Raw genomic sequence first — 26,336 nt, 5'->3', positions numbered from 1 at the left:
TGTCTATGGCGGTCTCTAGAGACTTCACCGCTGATACTTGTGTTCAGGCCTCATCCACACGAGTGGGTCCATTTCTCTACGATTCCTCAATGTTGCGGCCGTGTGGGCGGCTCCGTGTTGTGCCCGTGTGGGCGGCTCCGGGTTGGGCCCGTGTGGGCGGCTCCGGGTTGTGCCCGTGTGGGCGGCTCCGGGTTGTGCCCGTGTGGGCGGCTCCGTGTTGTGCCCGTGCGGGCGGCTTCGGGGTTGGACAGTGATGGCCGTTGTGGGTTTTCTGGACCTGGTTATATTGTTATTGTGAATAGACAGTACACGTGAATATTGATGGTGACAGGGGCGGCGCGTGCCCATTGGCATTGACCGGTCGCTCCTTATTACACCCATGACTAAATATCCTACAGATCAGATCCAGGTTCTGACCTCCATCTCCATCATGAAGAGGAGCCGACCGACGGAGAACTCTAAAGTCACACGTGTCTGGCGGGATCCGTGATCTTAAATTTGCACAATTTTGCGTAATATCGCCACAGCGCCCGATACTTGTCCATCCTTGCGGCATCGTATGGGCTGAGACATGGCGGCGTGTGAGGGGCACCTGGTATCATGTTACGTATCTAGTGCCCAGTCCTCACCTATGAGCAGCTTCCACTACAGGACGTATATATACACATATATACATAGGGACAATGAGCTCCAGCCGCCCCCACTGACTAGAATAGAGGAGGGAGGGGGTTCCTGGGGCCTGTGTGACTGCAGGCCGCCTGCCGTGACCTGCTCCACCCGTGGGGCCACTGACCACTGCAGCGGAGCCTCAGCCCAGGACATAAGTCACATCACGCCGCTGACCGCGGAGTCACCCCCCGCACTAGTCTCTCTCAGTCTCTCTCTCTCTCTTTCCCGGCCACTCCATGGAGGGGGGAAGGGAAGGAAACACCAGGGCGGTGCTGGGAGTTGTAGTCTGTCCAGGCCGCGCATTTCCATTTCCTGCAATAGCAGCGCATGCGGCCCAGAGACTACAAATCCCGGCGGGCTGTGGGGGCTTGGCGCATGCGCGCCGCTCATTTCGAACTCGTCTATTATGCTGCCTTGGTGAGGATAAAAAGAAGAGGCGCTGGAGGGGACTGTACGGGGAACGTTCCGGAGCGGCGGGGGGAAGTAATGCTCGGCTCTCTCCCTTCCTGTGTCTGTGTGTCTCTAAGGGCTGACAGTGGGGTGCGGGGCAGACGGTGGGGGGAGAACAGCCGCCGATCTGGGGGCTCCCCCTCCCCCCGCCGCTCTGTGGTAGCGGCCGCTCCGGACGAGCCTTTGTGATACATTGTAACAAAAGCTTCCGCGCGGGGCACAGTGATACATTGTAAGCGGCCTGAGAGCGGGGGTCCGCTGCTGGGGGAGGGGGCGCTCTCTGTGCCGCTGCCCGCCGCCTCCCACGACCCGGGCGGGGGGCTCCTGAAGGGACACCCAATCCGTGGATCAGGGGACATTTTCCCTGCCCGCCATCTTTTAAAGGGGAGATATCCAGGGAGGCGGATCCCAGGCAGCAGCCAGGCGGTGAGTCAGAGACCGGCCGGGGCCTCCAGGCTTCATCAGTGCAGATCCCGGAGGGGACGTAGTGCAGTCACCCAGGTAGAGGCGGATGTGGTGTCCCGTCCATGATTGTGGAAGTGACGGAGGAGCCCGCTCTTGTGTGGTGGTGGCCGCAGGTGAATGGCAGTGACGAGTCCTGTGTGTGTGTACAGTATATATATATATATTAGTGCGGTGTCTACCCTCTATATGTATACAATGTGTCAGGAGCTGCCTGTTCACTGTATGATTCTGTTACAGTATCCGCAGTGACATGAGGGAGGGCAGTGATGAGTCCTGTGTGTATACAGTATATATAGTCATGTGCCGTCTACCCTCTATATACTGTATATATGGTGTCTATAGATGTCATGTATACAATGTGTCAGGAGCTGCCTGTTCACTGTATGATTCTGTTACAGTATCCGCAGTGACATGAGGGAGGGCAGTGATGAGTCCTGTGTGTATACAGTATATATAGTCCTGTGCCGTCTACACTCTATATACTGTATATATGGTGTCTATAGATGTCATGTATACAATGTGTCAGGGGCTGCCTGTTCACTGTATGATTCTGTTACAATATCAGCAATGACATGAAGGATGGCAGTGATGAGTCCTGTGTGTATACAGTATATATAGTCATGTGCCGTCTACACTCTATATACTGTATATATGGTGTCTATAGATGTCATGTATACAATGTGTCAGGGGCTGCCTGTTCACTGTATGATTCTGTTACAATATCAGCAATGACATGAAGGATGGCAGTGATGAGTCCTGTGTGTATACAGTATATATAGTCATGTGCCGTCTACACTCTATATACTGTATATATGGTGTCTATAGATGTCATGTATACAATGTGTCAGGAGCTGCCTGTTCACTGTATGATTCTGTTACAGTATCCGCAGTGACATGAGGGAGGGCAGTGATGAGTCCTGTGTGTATACAGTATATATATATATATATATATATATATAATAGTGATGTCTACCCTCTATATACTGTATATATGGTGTCTATAGATGTCATGTATACAATGTGTCAGGAGCTGCCTGTTCACTGTATGATTCTGTTACAATATCAGCAATGACATGAAGGATGGCAGTGATGAGTCCTGTTTGTATACAGTATATATAGTCATGTGCCGTCTACCCTCTATATACTGTATATATGGTGTCTATAGATGTCATGTATACAAAGTGTCAGGAGCTGCCTGTTCACTGTATGATTCTGTTACAGTATCCGCAGTGACATGAGGGAGGGCAGTGATGAGTCCTGTTTGTATACAGTATATATAGTCATGTGCCGTCTACCCTCTATATACTGTATATATGGTGTCTATAGATGTCATGTATACAATGTGTCAGGGGCTGGCTGTTCACTGTATGGTTCTGTTACAGTATCAGCAATGACATGAGGGAGGGCAGTGATGAGTCCTGTGTGTATACAGTATATATATAGTCATGTGCCGTCTACCCTCTATATACTGTATATATGGTGTCTATAGATGTCATGTATACAATGTGTCAGGGGCTGCCTGTTCACTGTATGGTTCTGTTACAGTATCATGAATGATTTGAGGGAGGGCAGTGACGAGTCCCTTGTGTATACAGTATATATATATTCCCGTTTACCCTCTATACACTGTATATATGGTGTCTATAGATCTCGTGTATATAATGTCAGGGGCTGCCTGTTCACTGTATGATTCTGTTACAGTACCAGGAATGATATGAGGGGGGGGGGGGCAGTGATGAGTCCTGTGTGTATACAGTATATATATATGTGATGTGTCTATGCTTTATACACTGTATATATGGTGCCTATAGATGTCATGTATATAATGTCAGGGGCTGCCTGCTCACTGTATGATTCTGTTACAGTACCAGGAATGATATGAGGGGGGGGGGGGCAGTGATGAGTCCTGTGTGTATACAGTATATATATATGTGATGTGTCTATGCTTTATACACTGTATATATGGTGCCTATAGATGTCATGTATATAATGTGGGGCTGCCTGCTCACTGTATTATTCTGCTACTGTATCAGGAATGATATGAGGGGGGGCAGTGACGAGTCCCGTGTGTATACAGTATATATAGTCCTGTTTACCCTCTATATACTGTATATATGGTGTCTATAGATCTCATGTATACAATGTGTCAGGGGCTGCCTGTTCACTGTATGATTCTGTTGCAATATCAGCAATGACATGAAGGATGGCAGTGATGAGTCCTGTGTGTATACAGTATATATAGTCATGTGCCGTCTACCCTCTATATACTGTATATATGATGTCCTGGTGATGTAATAAGATGGTGGCTGACAGGTCGCGGCGCCAGAGTTTCTGCTCTTCGCTGTTTTGTTCCCTTTTATTTTTATCATTCGTAGTATTTGGGGGGGGCAGTAGTATTGGGGGGGCAGAATTATTCGGGGGTGGGGAGTATTATTTAGGGTTGTCTTTGTTACTGTATTAATGTCCTTCTCGGTCTACAACTCTCCAGCTCTTGTGTAACTACAACTCCCAGCATGACCTGACAGCTGGAGACTGAGGGTTGTGTTCTAGGAAGTAATTGAAGTGTCGGGATCCTGACTTATTCCTGTAGCCTGTATAGCAGGGTTCTATTCACAGCTGGTAGCAGGGTTAGTTTTCCTTCCCTGTGCGGTGACCTGATATTCCTTCCGGGACGGCGGCGTCTGATCAGCGACTTCTTTCCCTCCGGGGTTTGTGGATAAAATATTATCCGTCTTTTGGGGAATAACCTGATGCTTTTGTTTTTGTCTGTAATTAGAGGATGTCGTCTCCTCTGCCCCTCCCCCGGTGCTCGCTGAAACCGCAGAATCGCTGTATTTCCACGTAACCTGGAGATCTGTCAGAAAATCTGTATCTCCCCATAAAATGCCGGAGCCGGGATCCTGTAATGCTCTACGGGGCGCTAAGGGCCGGACCGGCGGAGCGCGGCCATAATGACTCGCGGGTAGCCGTTGTCGGGGTGCGCTGGCGGTTTGGTCTTCTTTGGGGTTTGTCTATATCGTAGCCTCAGGCTGTGTTCAGACTGGCGCTTTTTTTGGGCGCCGCGCCTGGACTTCCCGCGCTTCGTCAGCATCATAGGACCCTGTAGCGTATAACACCCTGGAACCAGACATAAAATCTGCATGTTACGGTTTTTTGGACACTTCACACATTGGCGTTGGTTGCGGTATTCAGGTCCGCCATGTTTTAACTCAGCGACAGAAATGGCTGTTGTGATTCTGGTTGCCGTGGCTACATCTGGTCAGGTGGGGATATGCTGGGGGTAGTTGTATTGCTTCATAAATGTAAGACAAAGTTCTACAACACTGGATGTAGCCATGACAACCAGAGTGATGACTTCCATTCTTTACACTGCAGGCTGGATCCAGAGAGCTGTGCACTATGCGACGTTTCCTCCGTGTCCTCTGCCAGTAAACGCTCACGCCGCTTCCAGCATTGAAGAAAATTACAAATGATTTCGGATTTTCTCCTGTTTGAATTTTATCCTTATCCGGCTTATAAAACGCATCAAACACCAGCGCCAAATCTTCACTGCGAGGCGTAGCGCGTATGTGGAATAGCAGCTATAGGTCGTCCCGGGGTGTAGTGTATAACCCGGTGCCTCCTCAGCTTGTGCTGGTACTTGTGACATTATATCTCTGCAGTAGGGTTATGGATCTGCTTTCGGTGTGACTTGTGACTTTGATGGTTGTGTGGTCCGCGCTCCTCGTTTCTGCTTCTCCTGAGGGACCGTAATCCTGTCCTTACACCTGTAGGTTCCCCATCACTATGTTAGAAGTGCGAGTAGCTGTAAAATGCGCAGCGGTTTCCAAGGGAAGGCCTCTGATTTTCAGCCGTTTTTTAAGCATCACGCGTTTTTTACGTCCGTTTTTACAGCTGTCTTTCTATTAACGCAATGAAAAACGGCTCCAAACACGGCTTGACAAGTGATGTGCGCTTCTTTTTTTAAGGGGCGTTTTTTTACGTGCTTTTTTAAAAAAACGGCTGAGTAAAAAACACCCCGTGGGAACGGAACGCGTTTTTTTCCATCTAAATCAATGGGTAGATGTTTGGAAGCGCTCAGCCCCCGTATTTTCAGCCGATTTTCGGGGCGTTTATGTCGGTGTGAACAGACCCTTACAGGTGTAAAGATAGAGAAGAATGTCTAGATCTGGCCCAGGATGCGGCGCGGGTATTTGTACAGGGACTATGATAACACTGGGTGTCACTGCTGCTCCTTATCACATAGACACCAGGCTGGTGTGATGAGGACCCCCTGCTGTGGGCCCTGGGGTCTTATTTTCTCGGCCATGATGTGACTATCGGAGAGAAGCGGCTAAGTGCCGCCTGTCCATCAGGGACCTTAGGTTCTGCGTGTGTAATAGAAACTGATCGGAGGAGTGGTCCGTGTGGCGGCGGTTTGTCTGCACCAGGGGACGGGCTATGGTCTTAGGTCTCCGTCACACTTACGGATATTTTATTTATTTTTCCCTAATTCGGCCTTCGTATGAATTGTCCATTTTTCATTTGTATTTGTTAAAGGGTTAATATTTTAGGCCTCGTTCACGTTTTGTCGCAGATCTGGCCGGTGATATTGCATACCATAGTGCAGCATCTGCGCTTATGGTTTCCGGTAAAACCACGAACACCCCGACGGCAACTTGACAGAAACGTATTAAGTCTGTGAGGTCTGGGGGCTGCTGGGGTCGCCATCTACGTGGCTGTGCGGCTCCGGGAGGTCGTACTATGTGTAGGGGTCTTATTTCAGAAGGCTGTGGCATGGTTGCTGGGAGTAGGGATGTCGGGCCGATCACTGACCCCTGTGCCGACCTAGGCACTGCCCGCAGATCTGATAATCCCGTGTTATGGCGGCACGTCCTGTGGTTGTATCTTAGTTCCCGTCTGTGTGACCCCAACATGGCTGCTTTAGGGGTCCGTGGTCTTTCCGCCTTCTGATAACTTTGGCCACGCGTGTGAAGAAACCTGTTTTTTTAATGGTCTCCTATGGCTTGTATAGCAGCAACATATTCCATAGCGCTGTGCACACCACGTATCACTCCCATCATCCCTGTCCCCTATACTGCTGTAGTGATGTCTTGTCTCCCGGATGGGTGGTCGGTATATTTGTCCGGTCACCCTCCTGCTCTCAGTGCGGCACTGAGTTCTGCTATCCCTGCGCTCCTTCTGTCCTCTGACTGATGTTTGGCGGGGCGCGCGGCGGGTGACAATATGCCGATACTTCGCTTTGCCGCCTTGTGTTCCTAGTTGGACGCAGAAAGTGTTGGATTGTCGTGACATGTCCGGAAACACGGCCGAGCTTCAGGCTTTTGTTGTTGTGGATTTGCGGCGCCAACGCAAAACCAAAAATACGTAAAGTGAAAAGTAACAAATTCTGCTGCTATTTCTAATCCGATCACCGGCAACGTGTGTCCCTGATTTCAGGAGTGGTCAGAGTTGCACATCGGGGTCCCCCAGCAGCACAGAGTATGTCAGGAGAGGAGTATGCGGATCTTGTGGGAGGTCACACACTAATCTATATATAACTAGAGGAAGGAACAGGGTCCTCAGCAGCACAGAGTATGTCAGGAGAGGAGTGTGCGGATCTTGTGGGAGGATATATATATATATATATATATATATATATATATATATATATACACATATACATACATACAGGAGCAGGGTCCTCAGCAGCACAGAGTATGTAAGGAGAGGAGTGTGCGGATGTTGTGAAGGTTCACAGACTAATATATATATATATATATAACTAGAGGAAGGAGCAGGGTCCTCAGCAGCACAGAGTATGTCAGGAGAGGAGTGTTCTTATGTTGTGCGGGCTCTGCATGTAATATATATTGTAGAGGGTTCTGGCGTCCTCCTTTGTGGATCTCCCCTCCCCTGCTGTACATGTCCTCGTGGGGTCGCTTCCTCACCGGTCGTTGCTGTTTATGGATCCGGTTGGTTACTTGACTCTTCCTGATTTTGTGCTTCAGTCTTCAGGAATATATTGGTGTTTCTGAAGAAGCAAAACCACAGCTGGCGAGGAATCTGAATGCTGAGATCTAGGTCCTGTTAAGAATGATCTCCTGATCCAAGATGGCTGCCTCCTGACCGCCCCAGAAGAGCGTAAGTGAGCGTCGTTTTATCCCTGGTGTGAATGAATCCTGTGGGGTTAATCCCCGGCTGCAGTCAGAAGGGACAGGCCTGGAGCGGCTGTGAACCCCCCCCCCCCCAAAAAATAAAAAATAAGTGTAGAGGAGAGCCAGAAAGTGAGGAGCTGCAAGGAGTAGTGGTCAGATAAGCTGGGGTCACATGACCGCGCTCGCTGATATGTTGTTAGTTTCCCCTTATTCCGTAAAGGCTTTTTTTAAACGAAGCTCTACATTCAAGGAGCCTCATTCAGGTCGGCGGTAATGTGGGCGCATCTTAGCAATTGTGCTACGGCCGCAGGTCAGAGCCCAATCACGGGTCTATTGACCCACATTAACACCATCATATATATATAATGTCCCACCACTGCCGCTTCTCTCTCATTGGTCCGTTCAGCTGTCTATAGCGCTCTGCAGCATTCTCAGCACACGGATGGACCAATCAGAGAGAACCGGCGGGGTCAGAGGCTTTTGTTCATCCTCAGCTGTCTTTGTCCTTGTCACCCATAGCAACCAACCAATCACAGCGCAAGATTCATTTTTCCATAGCAGTTTATTAAATGAAAGCTGTGCTCTGATTGGTTGCTATGGGCAACATGGCCGGCTTTCCTGTTCTGACAGACTAGGCCCATTTCTCAGTCATTCTTTTATATTATAGACTTGGCGACTAAAAATCTACGTTTATCTGGTTAGGAGAAGGCGCCTAGGTAATTGTTTTAGTTTGGAGGCCAGATACTGCGTGGTGTTCGGTTTTCTGTAGTGTGCCTAACGTAAAGGAAACCGCCATCTGCTACACTGTCCTATTAGTAAAATAAAGAGGTACTCCGCAGCATGACGGAGGCTGACGGGTCACACATTTGCCCTCTGTCAGGTGAATGAGGGCCTGTGGCTGCCTTCACCGTATGCGCCGCAATCTTTCCTGGTGAATGCGCCCAACGTGTTGCCATATTGAGGTGTGAACAGAGCCTTGGTTGTTAGTGAGGGGTCTGTATATTGGGTGTTTGTAAGCAGTAGTCCGTAAAGATGTGTTGCAGCTCTGGGTGTAACTGGAGTATAAGGCATGAAGAATCTTGATTATAACTTGTAATAAGTGGGGAGGGGTCTGTGACTCGGATTGCGGTGGGTGTTTTATGTACTGACGTCTTTCTTCTCGCTGTTCAGGTTTTATGGTTGGACCCCTGAGATGGGATGTCCTTCCCTGTCGGGGGCCATAAAGGAAGAGATTGCTTTGCAGCGTTACCGTGACAGGAAGTGACCCAGAGACCAGCAAAATGTCTGCAGTGACCACTGCGGCTCAGGCCCCGCAAGGGCCCGCGAACCCGCCCCCTCCGGAAGTCACAAACCCCAACAAACCAGGCCGCAAAACCAACCAGCTGCAGTACATGCAGAACGTGGTGGTGAAGACGCTGTGGAAGCATCAGTTCGCCTGGCCCTTCTACCTGCCCGTCGACTGCATCAAGCTCAGCCTGCCAGTAAGTCTCCCGGATTAATCATTGTGTGATGAGACCTTCTGCAACCTCTCCATGGACTTTGTGAACGTTGCGTGACTTTTTCAAGATCTCTGCTTGCTGTCAGTGACTGAAAACACTCATTATTTACATCCTGACCTAGTCCTGCTCGCACCGCTGATTAGGTTTGCTACCGTAGCGTCCCCTTTAGGCAACATTTGTAAGCTCAAGGACCTGGACTCCAGATTGTTGTATTTTACGTAAACTTGCACATTGCAAGAAGCCTAAGAGACCAGAGAAAGATGGCGGCGGCTGCTGTGTTCAGCTCAGATCATGGTCTCGACTGGATGCAACTGTAGCAAACCCCTCAGCTGTGATAAATTTTAGGTCTGTAATTTTACCCTATGGATGTAAACGATATCCATTCACTGACAAGTAGCAATAACCATATTGTCCTCCCGTGACTGTGTTCTATGCCGCCATGTGAACGTGTGACAATAAAGAGATTATTTTTTACCCTGGTGTTTGTTTGTTTTTCATCTTTCCCCAATAGTCCCCTTGTTGCAAAAATTGTACTCCAACTCCCATCCTCCTGCTGTAATCACATTGTCACGTTTTTCCCTTCCAGGACTATCACAAGATAATTAAGAATCCGATGGACATGGGGACAATTAAGAAGCGACTCGAGCATAATTACTATTGGAGTGCGAACGAATGCATGCAAGACTTCAACACCATGTTTACCAACTGTTACATCTACAACAAGGTAAGCGCTCGGTCCGGGGCGTGGGGTGAGCGCTCGGTCCGGGGCGTGGGGTGAGCGCTGGGCGTGGGGTGAGCGCTCGGTCCGGGGAGTGGGGTGAGCGCTGGGCGTGGGGTGAGCGCTCGGTCCGGGGCGTGGGGTGAGCGCTGGGCGTGGGGTTAGCACTCGGTCCGGGGCGTGGGGAGAGCGCTGGGCGTGGGGTGAGCGCTCGGTCCGGGGTGAGCGCTTGGTCCGGGGCGTGGGGTGAGCGCTCGGGGCGTGGGGTGAGCGCTGGGCGTGGGGTGAGCGCTCGGTCCGGGTCGAGCGCTTGGTCCGGGTCGTGGGATGAGCGCTCGGTCCGGGTCGTGGGGGTCCGGCCAGGGTTCAGACATAACCAGCGCCTCGTCTGTCCGCTCAGTGACCTATGGAGGATCTGGTTCTCTATGTCCCACGTGACCACACAAGTATCGCCATCTCTCTGCTTGGACCGGGCACCCCGGATGTCACAATCAGTGGGGTTCGTCGAGGTTGGAGCCCACCGCGCACATTTATGCCGCTTTACCCTTTAATGATTGTATGAGTTGTGCTGCGGTCTGCTGCGTGGTCTGTGACGGCTGCCTGTCACGGTGGCGTCTTGTCCAGCAGTTAATGGGTGCTGCTCTTAGTCCACAGATGACATCGTCTTAATGGCTCAAGCCTTGGAGAAGATTTTTCTTCAGAAAGTCGCACAGATGCCCCAGGAAGAGGTGGAACTATTGCCCCCTGTCCCGAAAGGCAAAGGAAAGAAGCCGACCCCTCCGGCTGGGCAGACGCCAGGTACTTATCCCTGTCAATGTCCAAGAATGGGCTCCGGTCTGCTGAGGAGCAAGTGTGATCTCCTGCCGCGTGCAGACAGGTCTGGCCTCCGCCCCTCGAAATCCTGTCCTGTTTTATTATTTGGAAGGATCAGATAATCGAATATTTCAATGTCCCCAGGCCTGTCGTCTTGTGTTCCTCTTCATCCGTAGATCTCGGTTGGTTTCTCTAGTCCTGCAGCGTGAATAATCATTAGAACTGTTCTCTTAAGCTGAACTATATTGCGGCGCTTATAACTCGCTCGACCAGAGGGGTCCCAGTCTTAAAGAAGAGCGGTCCCCTCTCCTGACGTGTCTGGTTTAGCGGATAAATGTGTATATCCCAATAAAATAACAATTATGCCATTCCTCTCTTATTCCACCTAGAATTCTATTTAGAAATTGGCAACTGGGTGTTACCAGTTGGGGGTGTGTCCCTACACCGACTGACACTGTCCAATCAGTGCTGACAGAGGAGACTGTAGGGACACGCCCCCGACTGGTAACACCCAGTTGCTAATTTATTTATACATTTCTAGGAGGAATAACAGAGGAACGGCTCATTGCAGAGTTATGAGTAAAGTATTACTCCATGTCAGGAGAGGTGACTGGTCCTCTAAGGGGGTTCTCAAGGACATGACATTTACTGGTCGGGTTATACCTGGAGTGGTGCGGACCCTGAGGGTAGATCGTGGGGGTCACCGCCTGTGTTTAGATATAGGGTGTCCGTTTTTCATGTGTTCGTTGTATGGACACCCTGTATGTAAACCAAGAGCAAAGAAAGTGAAACCCAAAGTAAATGAAGAAGTTTCAGAACTTTTCGTTATTGAATAATTACGTTTTATTTACATTGGACTGGACGAGCCCTTTAATAAACCCAGTGAATGGAAGCCGGATCTCCTCCTCCTGTCACTCAGCGTGTGTTTATGGGACTTGGTATCTCATATGACTATTTAATTTCTGCATGCACCCCTCCCCCTATCCATAAACCGGTTGTTATGATGTCTTCCTAACCAGATCCCTCTTTTTCCAGTCATCACAGAACAAGATCCTCCTGTCGAAAAAGCTGCTCCATCTCCCAAAGCGGTCGTAGTGGAGCGCAGCCCTCCTAAAGCAACCGTAGTGGAGCGCAGCCCTCCTAAAGCAACCGTGGTGGAGCGCACCCCACCTAAGCCTGTCGTGGTGGAGCGCACCCCGCCTAAGCCTGTCGTGGTGGAGCGCACCCCGCCTAAGCCTGTCGTGGTGGAGCGCACCGCGCCTAAGCCTGTCGTAGTGGAGCGCACCACGTCTAAGCCTACCGTAGTGGAGCGCACCACGTCTAAGCCTACCGTAGTGGAGCGCACCACATCTAAGCCTACCGTAGTGGAGCGCACCACGTCTAAGCCTACCGTAGTGGAGCGCAACCCATCTAAGCCTGCCGTAGTGGAGCGCAGCTCCGGAAGAAGAGGTGATCCACCCATGGAAAGGCGTCGGGATCGATATAAAGGTCTGTTCTGTGGACTCGCGTTTTAGTGGCGGTTCAGTCTGGGTGTAGTGTGAGCAGGGACATAGTCTCTATAGATCACAGGCGCAGATTGAGCGGAGTTGATCAGAATTGCATAATAATGTAACGCAAGGTTGATTCGTAACGCTCATTTCCCTTAGCAACCAGAGTTCATCCGTTTATTTAAAGAGTCTCTTGTACATGATGTGATCGGCTCTGTAATGTAGATAACAGTGGTCCTAGTAATAAAGAGGCTGTCACCACATTATAAGTGCCCTATCTTGTACATAATGTGATCGGCGCGGTAATGTAGATAACAGTGGTCCTAGTAATAAAGAGGCTGTCACCACATTATAAGTGCCCTGTCTCCTCCATAATGTGATCGGCGCTGTAATGTAGATAACAGTGGTCCTAGTAATAAAGAGGCTCTGTCACCACATTATAAGTGGACTATATTTGTACATGATGTGATCGGCGCTGTAATGTAGATAACAGTGGTCCTAGTAATAAAGAGGCTGTCACCACATTATAAGTGGCCTGTATTGTACATGATGTGATCGGCTCTGTAATGTAGAGAACAGTGGTCCTAGTAATAAAGAGGCTGTCACCACATTATAAGTGTCCTATATTGTACATGATGTGATCGGCGCTGTAATGTAGATAACAGTGGTCCTAGTAATAAAGAGGCTCTGTCACCACATTATAAGTGGCCTATATTGTACATGATGTGATCGGCGCTGTAATGTAGATAACAGTGGTCCTAGTAATAAAGAGGCTGTCACCACATTATAAGTGGTCTGTATTGTACATGATGTGATCGGCGCTGTAATGTAGAGAACAGTGGTCCTAGTAATAAAGAGGCTCTGTCACCACATTATAAGTGGCCTATATTGTACATGATGTGATCGGCGCTGTAATGTAGATAACAGTGGTCCTAGTAATAAAGAGGCTCTGTCACCACATTATAAGTGGCCTATATTGTACATGATGTGATCGGCGCTGTAATGTAGATTACAGCCGTGTTTTTTTATTTAGAATAATGATCATTTTTGACGGAGTTATGATCTATTTTAGCTTTTATGCTAATGAGTTTCTCAATGGACAACTGGTCGTGTTTTACTATATGACCAAGTGGGCGTTCTGGAGAGAAGTGAATGACGCTGACCAATCAGTGACCACTCGTTGACCAATCAGCATCAGAAACTTCTCTCCATTCATGTACTCAGCACATAGTGATCTAGCTAGATCACTATGTGCAGCCACATACACAAACGCTAACGTTACTGAAGTGTCCTGACAGTGAATATACATTACCTCCAGCCAGGACGTCATGTGTATTCAGAATCCAGACACTTCAGTAACGTTTATTTGAGATTTACAGCAAGGCAAGCGTAATCTCGTTTTAAATGACATTTTACAGCGTAATCTCGCGAGATTACGCTTCCTGTTCTGTAAATCTCACACAAACGTTACCGAAGTGTCTGGTTTGTGAATAGACATCACGTCCTGGCTGGAGGTAATGTATATTCATTGTCAGGACACTTGAGTAACGTTACTGTGTGTTTATGTGGCTGCACATAGTGATCTAGCTAGTTCACTATGTGCTGCGTAAATGAATGGAGAGAAGTGTATGACGCTGATTGGTCACTGATTGGTCGGTGTCATACACTTCCCTCCACAACGCCCACTTGGTCAAAAAGTAAGAACACGCCCAGTTGTCCATTAAGAAACTCATTAGCATAAATCTAAAATTGCTCATAACTCAACAAAAATGATCGTTTTTCTAAATAAAAACACTGTTATTTACATTAAAGCGCCGATCACATTATGTAGGAGACGGGGCACTTATAATGTGGAGACAAGGCCTCTTTAAACTGCACGGAGGTTGGGACTTTAGTACGGACTGGTTTCTATGGGTAACAAGGAAACTTTTTGTGTGAGACTTTTTTTGATACATTAGGCTTAATCTATGGTCACTTAATGTTCTCCCACGATTCCATGCTCTATCTCTCTAGCTCTGTTCAGCCTCAACCTCCTAATTCATGAATAGAATACCATTACTGCAGTGAAGACTGACACACAAGCAGATCATAGGTGAGAGGGAGGAGGGATGTAACTGGGGAGTAGAATAATCCCTTTCCATATGTTCTCTGACCCGAGGCGTCCGCCGGTTTATCTGATGCTCTTGTGTGGGTTCACAGTATTGGGGAGACTTCCTCCAGGGCAGGTGATGTCTGACTACAGGAGGCGCTTTCATATTAGATGCTGGCGCTATGACCACGATTATTGTGTCCACAGTTTTCGCTGCAGATTAAATTGAACCCATATTGTCTCCTTTCAGCCTCCACCATCTCCACGGTCAGCCCTACAGTCCAGCTCACCAACATCGCTCCTCTGGTATCCCAGACGCCGGTCATCTCTGCCACTCTCGTGCCAACTATAACCGCTAATGTAACGGTACCTGTTGCCACCGCTGTTCCTCCGCCGCCTCCAGCCGCACCAGTCCCAGTCGCACCAGTTGTTCCTCCAGCCGCCCCCGTCATTAAGGTAATGGAAAATGTTTGTTGTTTTCCATAGATGGTGACCTGTAGACGTGATAGAGGGGGGGGCGCTGCGTCACGTATCGATCACCAGCGCGATGAGCTGTCAGAGGGGGTGACCCCCTCTTTCTAACTATTTAAATGCCGCAGTCGCTATTGACGGCGGCATTTAACGGGTTAAACTAGCGGGCTCGAGCGCGATCCCGCTCGTTACTGTGAAGTGTCGGCTGTAACATACAACCGACACCCGCATTGTATGGAGCGGCTTCACTCCGTGAGCCCGTTCCATACTTCCCCTACCCGGCTATGACTTATGGATACCTTTTCTCCCCCTATAAATCAATATTATAAGTGAACATAAGCGACTTTGTAATATATGTAACTACAGTAAAATGCCCCATTCTTCCCTAACCAGATCCCCCCCCCCCCCCATCTCCTGCGCTGATCGATCTCTCTCGATTCACTGCATAAATCTGTCTTGAGTAATCAGAGTTGGAGACGGATTATCAGCCTCAGTGAGGGAGCAGGTTACATGCTGCCCATAGAAGTCTATGGAGAGCGGAGGTGGGAGCTGAGGCTGACGACGCTTCTGCTGGCTTTCCAGCTACACTGCTCGTTGCTGCTGTATGATGTCCTCTATACTGCTGCGGCTTCTGAGGGTGTGAGAGATAGGGGAGCAGGATCTCTTCTCTGTGCTGTGTATGGGAGAGATTATAGCAGTCAGTCCTCCTCCCCCCTACAGGAGCAGAGCTCAGGGAAAACTGACAATTCTAGATATATCCTGCAGAGGAGACTGGTGGTGAATGCAGGATACGAGTCACATAACGACCGGAAATGGTGGTCTTCCTCATGTCCACACACGACCGCTCGTCCTGAAGTTTCACCCGAATGGTCTTGTACGCTGTAAATAAGAATTCCAATTCTAGTCTGGAAAACTCATTATTGAATCGACTACCCAATGGCTGATGCTTACCTGCTGTTTAGCTCTGCTTGACTAGGGCTCAGCTATGTGACTCCAGCTCTGCTACATTGTTTATTAGTCTGTGGTAGTCTGAACTCCACCTGCGCTCTGTCGTCAGTCAGTGAATAGATAATAAACTTCTTAGCGGTCCCTACAGAGTTATTGTCTGTCTTCTTCGTTCATTAGAAAAAAGGTGTAAAACGAAAAGCGGACACCACCACCCCCACCACATCCGCCATCACTGCCAGCCGCAGCGAGTCGCCTGTACCCATCTCCGAACCTAAGCAAGGGAAAGTGGCAAACAGACGAGAGAGCACCGGGCGGCCCATCAAAGCACCAAAGAAGGATCTGGAGGACGGGGAGATCCCGCAGCATGCCGGCAAGAAGGGCAAACTGAACGAGAATATGAAATACTGCGACAGTATCCTGAAAGAAATGCTCTCTAAGAAGCACGCCGCCTACGCCTGGCCCTTCTACAAACCGGTGGACGCGGAGGCGCTGGAGCTGCACGACTACCACGACATCATCAAGCATCCCATGGACCTCAGTACTGTTAAGGTTCGTCTTCACCGGACGTCACCGTCCGAGACAGTCCTGTTCATTTCATATTGGTTTTATTAAAGGGCCGGCGCCTTCTGTAAAAGAAACTTAGGTGGACTCCTTTGTAAAGGTTTATTCACATTAATCAAGTTTTCCATACGAAAAGTTGAATTCTTGTAAAAGAAAACGTTCAGCAGCTTTCTAATTCACTTGACTTAATTCCTCACAGATCACTGCTTGCTGTCAGTGAATTGAAACCTTCGTGTCAACATCCTGAGGCTGTAACAGTCCTCACCTAATGTTTCTCTAACCTCGCTGCTTTGCTAAAATTGTATCCGGTTTGGGAAATCCTCAGAGTTAGAACACTGCATCACCCCCATCTCTCACCTCCACTGATACATTGTAACAAACCCTCTGCTGAGTGAGCAGAACAAGTACAGGCTGGGTTTTCAGACCGTTTCTATTCACGAACAGCTAGCAGAGATCTTGAGAAGGGTGAGCAATTGACATGGTGTATTAGAAAGTTGCAGAACGCCTTGTGGGAAGCTAAGACCCCCTCCCCCAGCTCCTCGGTTTTTGAGAAGGCCTCATGAGGAGCGTTCAGTTCTCGGTTTCCTCTACAAGTTCAGCTCTGCTACATCATTCTCTCGTCGCCGTCATTTGTTACCTTTGCCTCCTTTGATGTTGCACTTTGTCTCATTGCAGAAGAAAATGGACGGTCGTGATTACCCAGACGCGCAGGCTTTTGCAGCCGATATACGGTTAATGTTCTCAAACTGTTACAAGTACAATCCTCCCGATCACGAGGTGGTCGCCATGGCCAGAAAACTGCAGGTAAATGTCCGCCTGGAATCGCCTGATTGTAACAGACTGAGATGTGCCCCTCCCCCGACTTAATTTAACTGAACAAGTGTGGTCTTTACATTGCTGCAAGGAGGGCAGGTCTGGATACCAGGAGGAGCGAGCGAGGGAGGGCAGGTCTGGATACCTGGAGGAGCGAGCGAGGGAGGGCAGGTCTGGATACCTAGAGGAGCGAGCGGGCGAGGTAGGGCAGGTCTGGATACCGGGAGGAGCGAGCGGGCGAGGTAGGGCAGGTCTGGATACCGGGAGGAGCGGGCGAGGTAGGGCAGGTCTGGATACCGGGAGGAGCGGGCGAGGGAGGGCAGGTCTGGATACCGGGAGGAGCGAGCGGGCGAGGGAGGGCAGGTCTGGATACCTGGAGGAGCGAGCGAGGGAGGGCAGGTCTGGATACCGGGAGGAACGGGCGAGGGAGGGCAGGTCTGGATACCGGGAGGAGGGAGGGGCAGGTCTGGATACCGGGAGGAGCGAGCGAGGGAGGGCAGGTCTGGATACCTGGAGGAGCGAGCGAGGGAGGGCAGGTCTGGATACCTAGAGGAGCGAGCGGGCGAGGTAGGGCAGGTCTGGATATTGGGAGGAGCGAGCGGGCGAGGTAGGGCAGGTCTGGATACCGGGAGGAGCGAGCGGGCGAGGTAGGGCAGGTCTGGATACCGGGAGGAGCGAGCGAGCGGGCGAGGTAGGGCAGGTCTGGATACCGGGAGGAGCGGGCGAGGGAGGGCAGGTCTGGATACCGGGAGGAGCGGGCGAGGGAGGGCAGGTCTGGATACCTAGAGGAGCGAGCGGGCGAGGTAGGGCAGGTCTGGATACCGGGAGGCGCGAGCGGGCGAGGTAGGGCAGGTCTGGATACCGGGAGGAGCGGGCGAGGTAGGGCAGGTCTGGATACCGGGAGGAGCGGGCGAGGGAGGGCAGGTCTGGATACCGGGAGGAGCGAGCGGGCGAGGGAGGGCAGGTCTGGATACCTGGAGGAGCGAGCGAGGGAGGGCAGGTCTGGATACCGGGAGGAACGGGCGAGGGAGGGCAGGTCTGGATACCGGGAGGAGGGAGGGGCAGGTCTGGATACCGGGAGGAGCGAGCGAGGGAGGGCAGGTCTGGATACCTGGAGGAGCGAGCGAGGGAGGGCAGGTCTGGATACCTAGAGGAGCGAGCGGGCGAGGTAGGGCAGGTCTGGATATTGGGAGGAGCGAGCGGGCGAGGTAGGGCAGGTCTGGATACCGGGAGGAGCGAGCGGGCGAGGTAGGGCAGGTCTGGATACCGGGAGGAGCGAGCGAGCGGGCGAGGTAGGGCAGGTCTGGATACCGGGAGGAGCGGGCGAGGGAGGGCAGGTCTGGATACCGGGAGGAGCGAGCGGGCGAGGGAGGGCAGGTCTGGATACCTGGAGGAGCGAGGGAGGGCAGGTCTGGATACCGGGAGGAACGGGCGAGGTAGGGCAGGTCTGGATACCGGGAGGAGCGAGCGAGCGGGCGAGGTAGGGCAGGTCTGGATACCGGGAGGAGCGGGCGAGGGAGGGCAGGTCTGGATACCGGGAGGAGCGGGCGAGGGAGGGCAGGTCTGGATACCGGGAGGAGCGGGCGAGGGAGGGCAGGTCTGGATACCGGGAGGAGCGGGCGAGGGAGGGGCAGGTCTGGATACCGGGAGGAACGGGCGAGGGAGGGCAGGTCTGGATACCGGGAGGAGGGAGGGGCAGGTCTGGATACCGGGAGGAGCGAGCGAGTGAGGGGCAGGTCTGGATTCCGGGAGGAGCGAGGGGGCGAGGGAGGGCAGGTCTGGATACCGGGAGGAGCGGGCGAGGGAGGGGCAGGTCTGGATATCGGGAGGAGCGAGCGAGCAGGCGAGGGAGGGGCAGGTCTGGATACCGGGAGGAGAGGGCGAGGGAGGGGCAGGTCTGGATACCGGGAGGAGCGGGCGAGGGAGGGGCAGGTCTGGATACCGGGAGGAGCGGGCGAGGGAGGGGCAGGTCTGGATACCGGGAGGAGCGGGCGAGGGAGGGGCAGGTCTGGATACCGGGAGGAGCGGGCGAGGGAGGGGCAGGTCTGGATACCGGGAGGAGCGGGCGAGGGAGGGTCAGGTCTGGATACCGGGAGGAGCGGGCGAGGGAGGGTCAGGTCTGGATACCGGGAGGAGCGGGCGAGGGAGGGGCAGGTCTGGATTCCGGGAGGAGCGGGGGGCGAGGGAGGGCAGGTCTGGATACCGGGAGGAGCGGGCGAGGGAGGGGCAGGTCTGGATACCGGGAGGAGCGGGCGAGGGAGGGGCAGGTCTGGATACCGGGAGGAGCGGGCGGGCGAGGGAGGGGCAGGTCTGGATACCGGGAGGAGAGGGCGAGGGAGGGGCAGGTCTGGATACCGGGTGGAGAGGGCGAGGGAGGGGCAGGTTTGGATACCGGGAGGAGCGGGCGAGGGAAGGGGAAGGTCTGGATACCGGGAGGAGCGGGCGAGGGAGGGGCAGGTCTGGATACCGGGAGGAGCGGGCGAGGGAGGGGCAGGTCTCGATACCGGGAGGAGCGGGCGAGGGAGGGCAGGTCTCGATACCGGGAGGAGCGGGCGAGGGAGGGCAGGTCTGGATACCGGGAGGAGCGAGGGAGGGCAGGTCTGGATACCGGGAGGAGCGAGGGAGGGCAGGTCTGGATACCGGGAGGAGCGAGGGAGGGCAGGTCTGGATACCGGGAGAAGCGGGCGGGCGAGGGAGGGCAGGTCTGGATACCGGGAGGGGCGAGGCAGGGCAGGTCTGGATACCGGGAGGAGCGAGCTGGCGAGGGAGGGCAGGTCTGGATACCGGGAGGGGCGAGCGGGCAGGCGAGGGAGGGCAGGTCTGGATACCGGGAGGGGCGAGCGGGCAGGCGAGGGAGGGCAGGTCTGGATACCGGGAGGGGCGAGCGGGCAGGCGAGGGAGGGCAGGTCTGGATACCGGGAGGGGCGAGCGGGCAGGCGAGGGAGGGCAGGTCTGGATACCGGGAGGAGCGAGCGGGCAGGCGAGGGAGGGCAGGTCTGGATACCGGGAGGAGCGAGCGGGCGAGGGAGGGCAGGTCTGGATACCGGGAGGAGCGAGCGAGGGAGGGCAGGTCTGGATACCGGGAGGAGCGGGCGAGGGAGGGCAGGTCTGGATACCGGGAGGAGCGGGCGAGGGAGGGCAGGTCTGGATACCGGGAGGAGCGGGCGAGGGAGGGCAGGTCTGGATACCGGGAGGAGCGGGCGAGGGAGGGCAGGTCTGGATACCGGGAGGAGGGAGGGGCAGGTCTGGATACCGGGAGGAGCGAGCGAGTGAGTGAGGGGCAGGTCTGGATTCCGGGAGGAGCGAGCGGGCGAGGGAGGGCAGGTCTGGATACCGGGAGGAGCGGGCGAGGGAGGGGCAGGTCTGGATACCGGGAGGAGCGAGCGAGCAGGCGAGGGAGGGGCAGGTCTGGATACCGGGAGGAGCGGGCGAGGGAGGGGCAGGTCTGGATACCGGGAGGAGCGGGCGAGGGAGGGGCAGGTCTGGATACCGGGAGGAGCGGGCGAGGGAGGGGCAGGTCTGGATACCGGGAGGAGCGGGCGAGGGAGGGGCAGGTCTGGATACCGGGAGGAGCGGGCGAGGGAGGGGCAGGTCGATACCGGGAGGAGCGGGCGAGGGAGGGGCAGGTCTGGATACCGGGAGGAGCGGGCGAGGGAGGGTCAGGTCTGGATACCGGGAGGAGCGGGCGAGGGAGGGTCAGGTCTGGATACCGGGAGGAGCGGGCGAGGGAGGGGCAGGTCTGGATACCGGGAGGAACGGGCGAGGGAGGGGCAGGTCTGGATTCCGGGAGGAGCGAGCGGGCGAGGGAGGGGCAGGTCTGGATTCCGGGAGGGGCGAGGGAGGGCAGGTCTGGATACCGGGAGGAGCGGGCGAGGGAGGGGCAGATCTCGATACCGGGAGGAGCGGGCGAGGGAGGGCAGGTCTGGATACCGGGAGGAGCGAGGGAGGGCAGGTCTGGATACCGGGAGGAGCGAGGGAGGGCAGCTCTGGATACCGGGAGGAGCGAGGGAGGGCAGGTCTGGATACCGGGAGAAGCGGGCGGGCGAGGGAGGGCAGGTCTGGATACCGGGAGGGGCAGGGCAGGTCTGGATACCGGGAGGAGCGAGCTGGCGAGGGAGGGCAGGTCTGGATACCGGGAGGGGCGAGCGGGCAGGCGAGGGAGGGCAGGTCTGGATACCGGGAGGGGCGAGCGGGCAGGCGAGGGAGGGCAGGTCTGGATACCGGGAGGGGCGAGCGGGCAGGCGAGGGAGGGCAGGTCTGGATACCGGGAGGGGCGAGCGGGCAGGCGAGGGAGGGCAGGTCTGGATACCGGGAGGAGCGAGCGGGCAGGCGAGGGAGGGCAGGTCCGGATACCGGGAGGAGCGAGCGGGCAGGCGAGGGAGGGCAGGTCTGGATACCGGGAGGAGCGAGCGGGCAGGCGAAGGAGGACAGGTCTGGATACCGGGAGGACCGAGCGGGCAGGCGAGGGAGGGAGGGCAGGTCTGGATACCGGGAGGAGCGAGCGGGCAGGCGAGGGAGGGCAGGTCTGGATACCGGGAGGAGCGAGCGGGCAGGCGAGGGAGGGCAGGTCTGGATACCGGGAGGAGCGAGCGGGCAGGCGAGGGAGGGCAGGTCTGGATACCGGGAGGAGCGAGCGGGCGAGGGAAGGCAGGTCTGGATACCGGGAGGAGCGAGCGGGCGAGGGAAGGCAGGTCTGGATACCGGGAGGAGCGAGCGGGCAGGCGAGGGAAGGCAGGTCTGGATACCGGGAGGAGCGAGCGGGCAGGCGAGGGAGGGCAGGTCTGGATACCGGGAGGAGCGAGCGGGCAGGCCTGGATACCGGGAAGAGCGGGCGAGGGAGGGCAGGTCTGGATACCGGGGAGAGCGGGGCAGGTCTGGATACCGGGGAGAGCGGGCGAGGGAGGGCAGGTCTGGATACCGGGGAGAGCGGGCGAGGGAGGGCAGGTCTGGATACCGGGAAGAGCGGGCGAGGGAGGGCAGGTCTGGATACCGGGAAGAGCGGGCGAGGGAGGGCAGGTCTGGATACCGGGAGGAGCGAGCGGGCGAGGTAGGGCAGGTCTGGATACCGGGAGGAGCGAGCGGGCGAGGTAGGGCAGGTCTGGACACCGGGAGGAGCGAGCGGGCGAGGTAGGGCAGGTCTGGATACCGGGAGGAGCGGGCGAGGGAGGGCAGGTCTGGATACCGGGAGGAGCGAGCGGGCGAGGGAGGGCAGGACTGGATACCGGGAGGAGCGAGTGAGCGGGTGAGGGAGGGCAGGTCTGGATACCGGGATGAGCGAGCGAGCGAAGGAGGGCAGGTCTGGAAACCGGGAGGAGCGGGCGAGGGAGGGCAGGTCTGGATAGACTTCCAGATCTCCAGCTGCTATTTGTAGTATTTCTCAGCTCTGGTTCCTGGGGGGCCGGGATCTACATGAAGGTGTCACCCGCAGGACACACATTTTTAATAGTTGCTCCTCGGGTGGAGAACTTCATCCTCTGCTGATTGTTTCTTTTTAAAATGAAGGTCCGCCCCCTGTAGCTAGCCCTCCCCATCCGTCATGTCCGCAGCTTCTTCTTGTGACCTGTGCTCCTTCTGCCCCCCGCTTGTGCTCTTCCTCATCGTCTGTCTCTGCGTTCTGCTCTGTTTTCACAGGATGTTTTTGAGATGAGATTTGCGAAGATGCCGGATGAGCCGGCAGAGCCTCCCGCACCTCCCCCAGCAGCGGCCCCGGTGGTCAGTAAGAGCATGGAGAGCAGTCACACCAGCGAGGAGAGCTCGTCCCAGTCGGATAGTTCAGATTCGGAGGAGGAGCGCGCCACGCGGCTGGCTGAGCTGCAGGAGCAGGTGAGATAACGCTATTGGTCGCTCCTCTGCCGCTGCGTGGTTCACCCGTCACTGAGGCTCCAGCAATAAATCACAATAATGTTGTCAGGCGGGGGCGCCACATGTATTAGCAAACGTTCCCCTCCAGTTAAAGGGGCTTCCTGATAATAAAGCTTAATCATTGTATAATAAAAAACTGATACAAACTTTATACATACCGTTTAAGATCTCTGCTTGCTGTCGGTGAATGAGAGCATTCATTGTTCGTATCCAGTGTCTGAAAACCTGTACAGATGGAGCATTTAGTTCAATTGAGTTCAGTCTAGAAATGGATAAACGGCCTGAACTTTAGGCTCATAGCCGATGATGCACTGATACATTGTAACAAACCAAGCACTGATGCTGTATGTTGAATGGCCGGTCGCTTGCTGAATTGGTCCACTTTAGTATTTGGGGGTAAATGATGTTTTGCTTCTCACGAATCCTATTGTTCGACATTAATGGATAAGCGCTACAGCAGGGGTGCCCATCGTTTTCTGCTACGCAGGTCATGTTGTCCGAGTGTACTGCTCCCAAAGGCCACAATAAAACCGTACCCCATAACAGTGACAGCCATAGTGCCCCATAACAGTATGTCATACAGTGCCCCATAACAGTGCAGTGCCCACATAACCGTTTCCGTCACTGTTCCCCCATAACAGTATCAGTCATACAGTGCCCCATAACTGTTCCAGCCACTGTTCCCCCAAAACAGTGCCATTCACATAGTGCCCCCATAACGATGTGTCATACAGTGCCACCATACCAGTGCAGTGACCGCATAACCGTTCCAGTCACTGTTCCCCCATAACAGTGCCATTCATATAATGCCCCCATAACCGTGTCAGTCATACAGTGCCCCCATAGCAGTGTAGTGGCCCCACAACTGTTCCAGCTACATGCCGATGCTCACCACTCCTCTTCTCTCTGACATGGAAGATACATGTAAGCAACCAACAGAGGGCGCTCACCTGTACCTTCCAAAGACCTTCACTAATATGTGACCAGTGCGTGGATTGTCCCCTGATGACGGGGGGCCGCACAGAGCAGCATCGCGGCCTCCGAGTGTTCATCCCTTACATTACAGAGATAATTAGAAGGAATCTGCGGTCCCGGAATGTTTGTCTTCACTCCTCCCTCTGATGCGTCTCCGCAGCTAAAGGCCGTACACGAGCAGCTGGCTGCGTTATCCCAGGGGCCCGTCAATAAACCAAAGAAGAAGAAAGAGAAGAAGGAGAAAGAGAAGAAGAAAAAGGACAAAGAGAAAGAGAAGGAGAAAGAAAAGCACAAGATGAAGACGGAGGAGGAGAAAAAGATGAAGTCAGCGCAGCCAGCGAAGCAGGTCCCTCCCAAAAAGGCTCCGACCAAGAAAGCAAACAGCACGACCGCGACCACTACATCCAGCACGGCCGCCCCCACCCCCAACAGGTGAGCGCAACGTCTCTTCTCCTCTTAAAGGACCGGTCCCCTCTCCTGACGTAAATAATTGTATTCCCCATGAAATAACCATTCTGTAGCATCTTTTCTTAGAACTCTACGTTGTGCCGGTCCTCTGTTATTCCTCCTAGAAATATATGAATAAATTGACCACTGGGCATTAACAGTTGGGGGTGTGTCCCATATGCGGACTGACCATGTCCAATCAGTGCTGAGAGAGGAGACTAGGGACACGCCCATTTGACAAGGAGAACGCTAATGCTCAGTTGTCAATTTATTCATACATTTCTAGGAGGAATAACAGAGGAACGGCTCAACACATTTCTAAGAATAAGTGCTCCAGAATTGTTGTTTCATGGGGAAGTATTTACTAAAACAGACGTGTCCGGAGAGGGGAGCGGTCCTCCTTAAAGTCACATGGCTCCTATTAGCTACATATACAATACAGTGAGCGGGAGGTGTATTGTAGAGTTCTCACCCCATGGCTGTTCTGGGGTGCGGAGCTTCTATACGTGGCCTGTCACTGGCGGACCGGGAGATGTTACCCACATTCTACGCCCACCTCTTAATCCAACCATTTCTCCCCACAGCAAACCGCCGAAAAAAGGGGGAAAACAACCTCCAACTGCGAACTACGACTCCGAAGAGGAGGAGGAGGGGCTGCCCATGACCTACGACGAGAAGCGGCAGCTCAGCCTGGACATTAACCGGCTCCCAGGGGAGAAGCTGGGCCGTGTGGTTCACATTATACAATCCCGAGAACCTTCTCTAAGAGACTCCAACCCCGATGAGATAGAAATTGATTTTGAAACCTTGAAACCCACGACCCTGCGGGAGCTGGAGAGATACGTCAAGTCCTGTCTACAGAAGAAGCAGAGGAAACCCTTCTGTAAGTAGATCCAGCCCCGTCCTGGAGAAGAGCAAACGGTCTCCCCGCTTCATGAGGGTGCGGGGGGATGTGAAGGGTTAAGGGGACGCTCCGCTCCACGGGGTTTTCTGGGGACTGATGAATCGGGGAAACAATTTGCTCCTCTCTGGACTAACACGACATGAACCTTTATATTATTACTCCCTGCGGCCGGGCAGGAGCGTCACTCACACTGGGGGCCACGTACCAGATAAAGGGGTCGCCTGGTTTTTAGTAACTTTTTCAGTTGTTCTTCTAGGCCGTGCTGGGGTCCTGGGCCGGGGACATCTCGTATGAACTCCTTAGCGCTCCTTGATATAAATGTTCAGCATTGATTGCCTCTCCCAGCGGCTCCGCGACATGCGTCCAATACCGGGAGATCGAGCCGGCGTCACTGCTGTAAAGGTTGCAATTCGGGAAACCTGATCCCAAATGCACTTTCGTGTGGCAAATCCGCAGCGTAATGCCGCACCGGCAAAGTAAATGCGATCCCAAGAGATCTCCGCTACACGGTGCGTTTTTTTTTCTGTAGGTAAATTGACCTGCGGTGCGTATTTTTAAAATCCTCAGCACATCAACTGATCTTGAGTTTCCGCTTATGAATCTTAACTAATTTTAAAAAAACGAAAAAAATAAATTAACTCGCCAAAATTCTAAGCATCAAAACGCAGCTATTTCCGCTTCAAAACTTAAAAAACGCCTAAAAATGCGCACTTTTAGGTGTGGATTTGACCCGCGGACTTTCTGCACCAAATTCTGCAACGTGTGCGTTTAGCCTCCGGCTACATTCACGCGAACGCGGCCAACCTCGTATGTGGAAAACTGCAGTTTCTCATGTCGGAGGCGCACCCGTGCGGGACGCGTTATCACGGATCCCTCATTGACCAGTCTATGGAGGGACGTGTGACACGCAGGAATATAGGACATGTCCTGTTTTTTCACGGTCCCTTCACACGCTCCGTTGAAACAACGAATGTGTGAACGGCCCTATTGAAATACAGGAGTCCGTGTGACCGCCGTGGCTTTAACGT

The 26,336-nt window shown here is 53.6% G+C and overlaps 1 protein-coding gene across 5 annotated transcripts; it reads left to right on the top strand.

The window, feature by feature from the left end:
• Nucleotides 1-1,015: 1,015 nt before the first annotated feature.
• BRD3 (bromodomain containing 3) lies at nucleotides 1,016-25,310 on the top strand. Of its 5 annotated transcripts, none has more exons than XM_075834610.1 (12): nucleotides 1,016-1,086; nucleotides 7,575-7,707; nucleotides 8,892-9,202; nucleotides 9,807-9,944; nucleotides 10,586-10,736; nucleotides 11,787-12,239; nucleotides 14,578-14,783; nucleotides 15,924-16,295; nucleotides 16,983-17,111; nucleotides 22,752-22,943; nucleotides 24,118-24,389; nucleotides 24,989-25,310. In XM_075834610.1, the coding sequence occupies exons 3-12, from the start codon at nucleotides 9,002-9,004 to the stop codon at nucleotides 25,293-25,295; spliced, it is 2,421 nt and encodes an 806-aa protein (XP_075690725.1). In that variant the 5' UTR covers nucleotides 1,016-1,086; nucleotides 7,575-7,707; nucleotides 8,892-9,001; the 3' UTR covers nucleotides 25,296-25,310. The 5 variants fall into 5 exon arrangements, with proteins under 5 accessions (XP_075690725.1, XP_075690721.1, XP_075690724.1 ...); XM_075834606.1 differs by having other exon boundaries at nucleotides 1,071-1,152; XM_075834609.1 differs by lacking the exon at nucleotides 1,016-1,086 and adding an exon at nucleotides 1,201-1,545.
• Nucleotides 25,311-26,336: the final 1,026 nt, after the last annotated feature.

This window comes from Rhinoderma darwinii, chromosome 8, assembly GCF_050947455.1.
Source record: "Rhinoderma darwinii isolate aRhiDar2 chromosome 8, aRhiDar2.hap1, whole genome shotgun sequence".
Taxonomy (NCBI): Eukaryota; Metazoa; Chordata; class Amphibia; order Anura; family Rhinodermatidae; genus Rhinoderma; species Rhinoderma darwinii.
The sequence above is the reverse complement of the archived record's forward strand: the minus strand, read 5'-3'. Positions and strand labels throughout refer to the sequence as shown.

What these genes read in the sequence shown, in the direction of transcription:
- BRD3 (XM_075834610.1), top strand. Translation starts at nt 9,002, where the DNA reads ATGTCTGCAGTGACCACTGCGGCTCAGGCCCCGCAAGGGCCCGCGAAC. An exon ending in CAGCCGCCCCCGTCATTAAG is followed by an intron (nt 14,784 to 15,923) that starts GTAATGGAAAAT and finishes TTCGTTCATTAG; the next exon opens with AAAAAAGGTGTAAAACGAAA. An exon ending in TGGACCTCAGTACTGTTAAG is followed by an intron (nt 16,296 to 16,982) that starts GTTCGTCTTCAC and finishes GTCTCATTGCAG; the next exon opens with AAGAAAATGGACGGTCGTGA.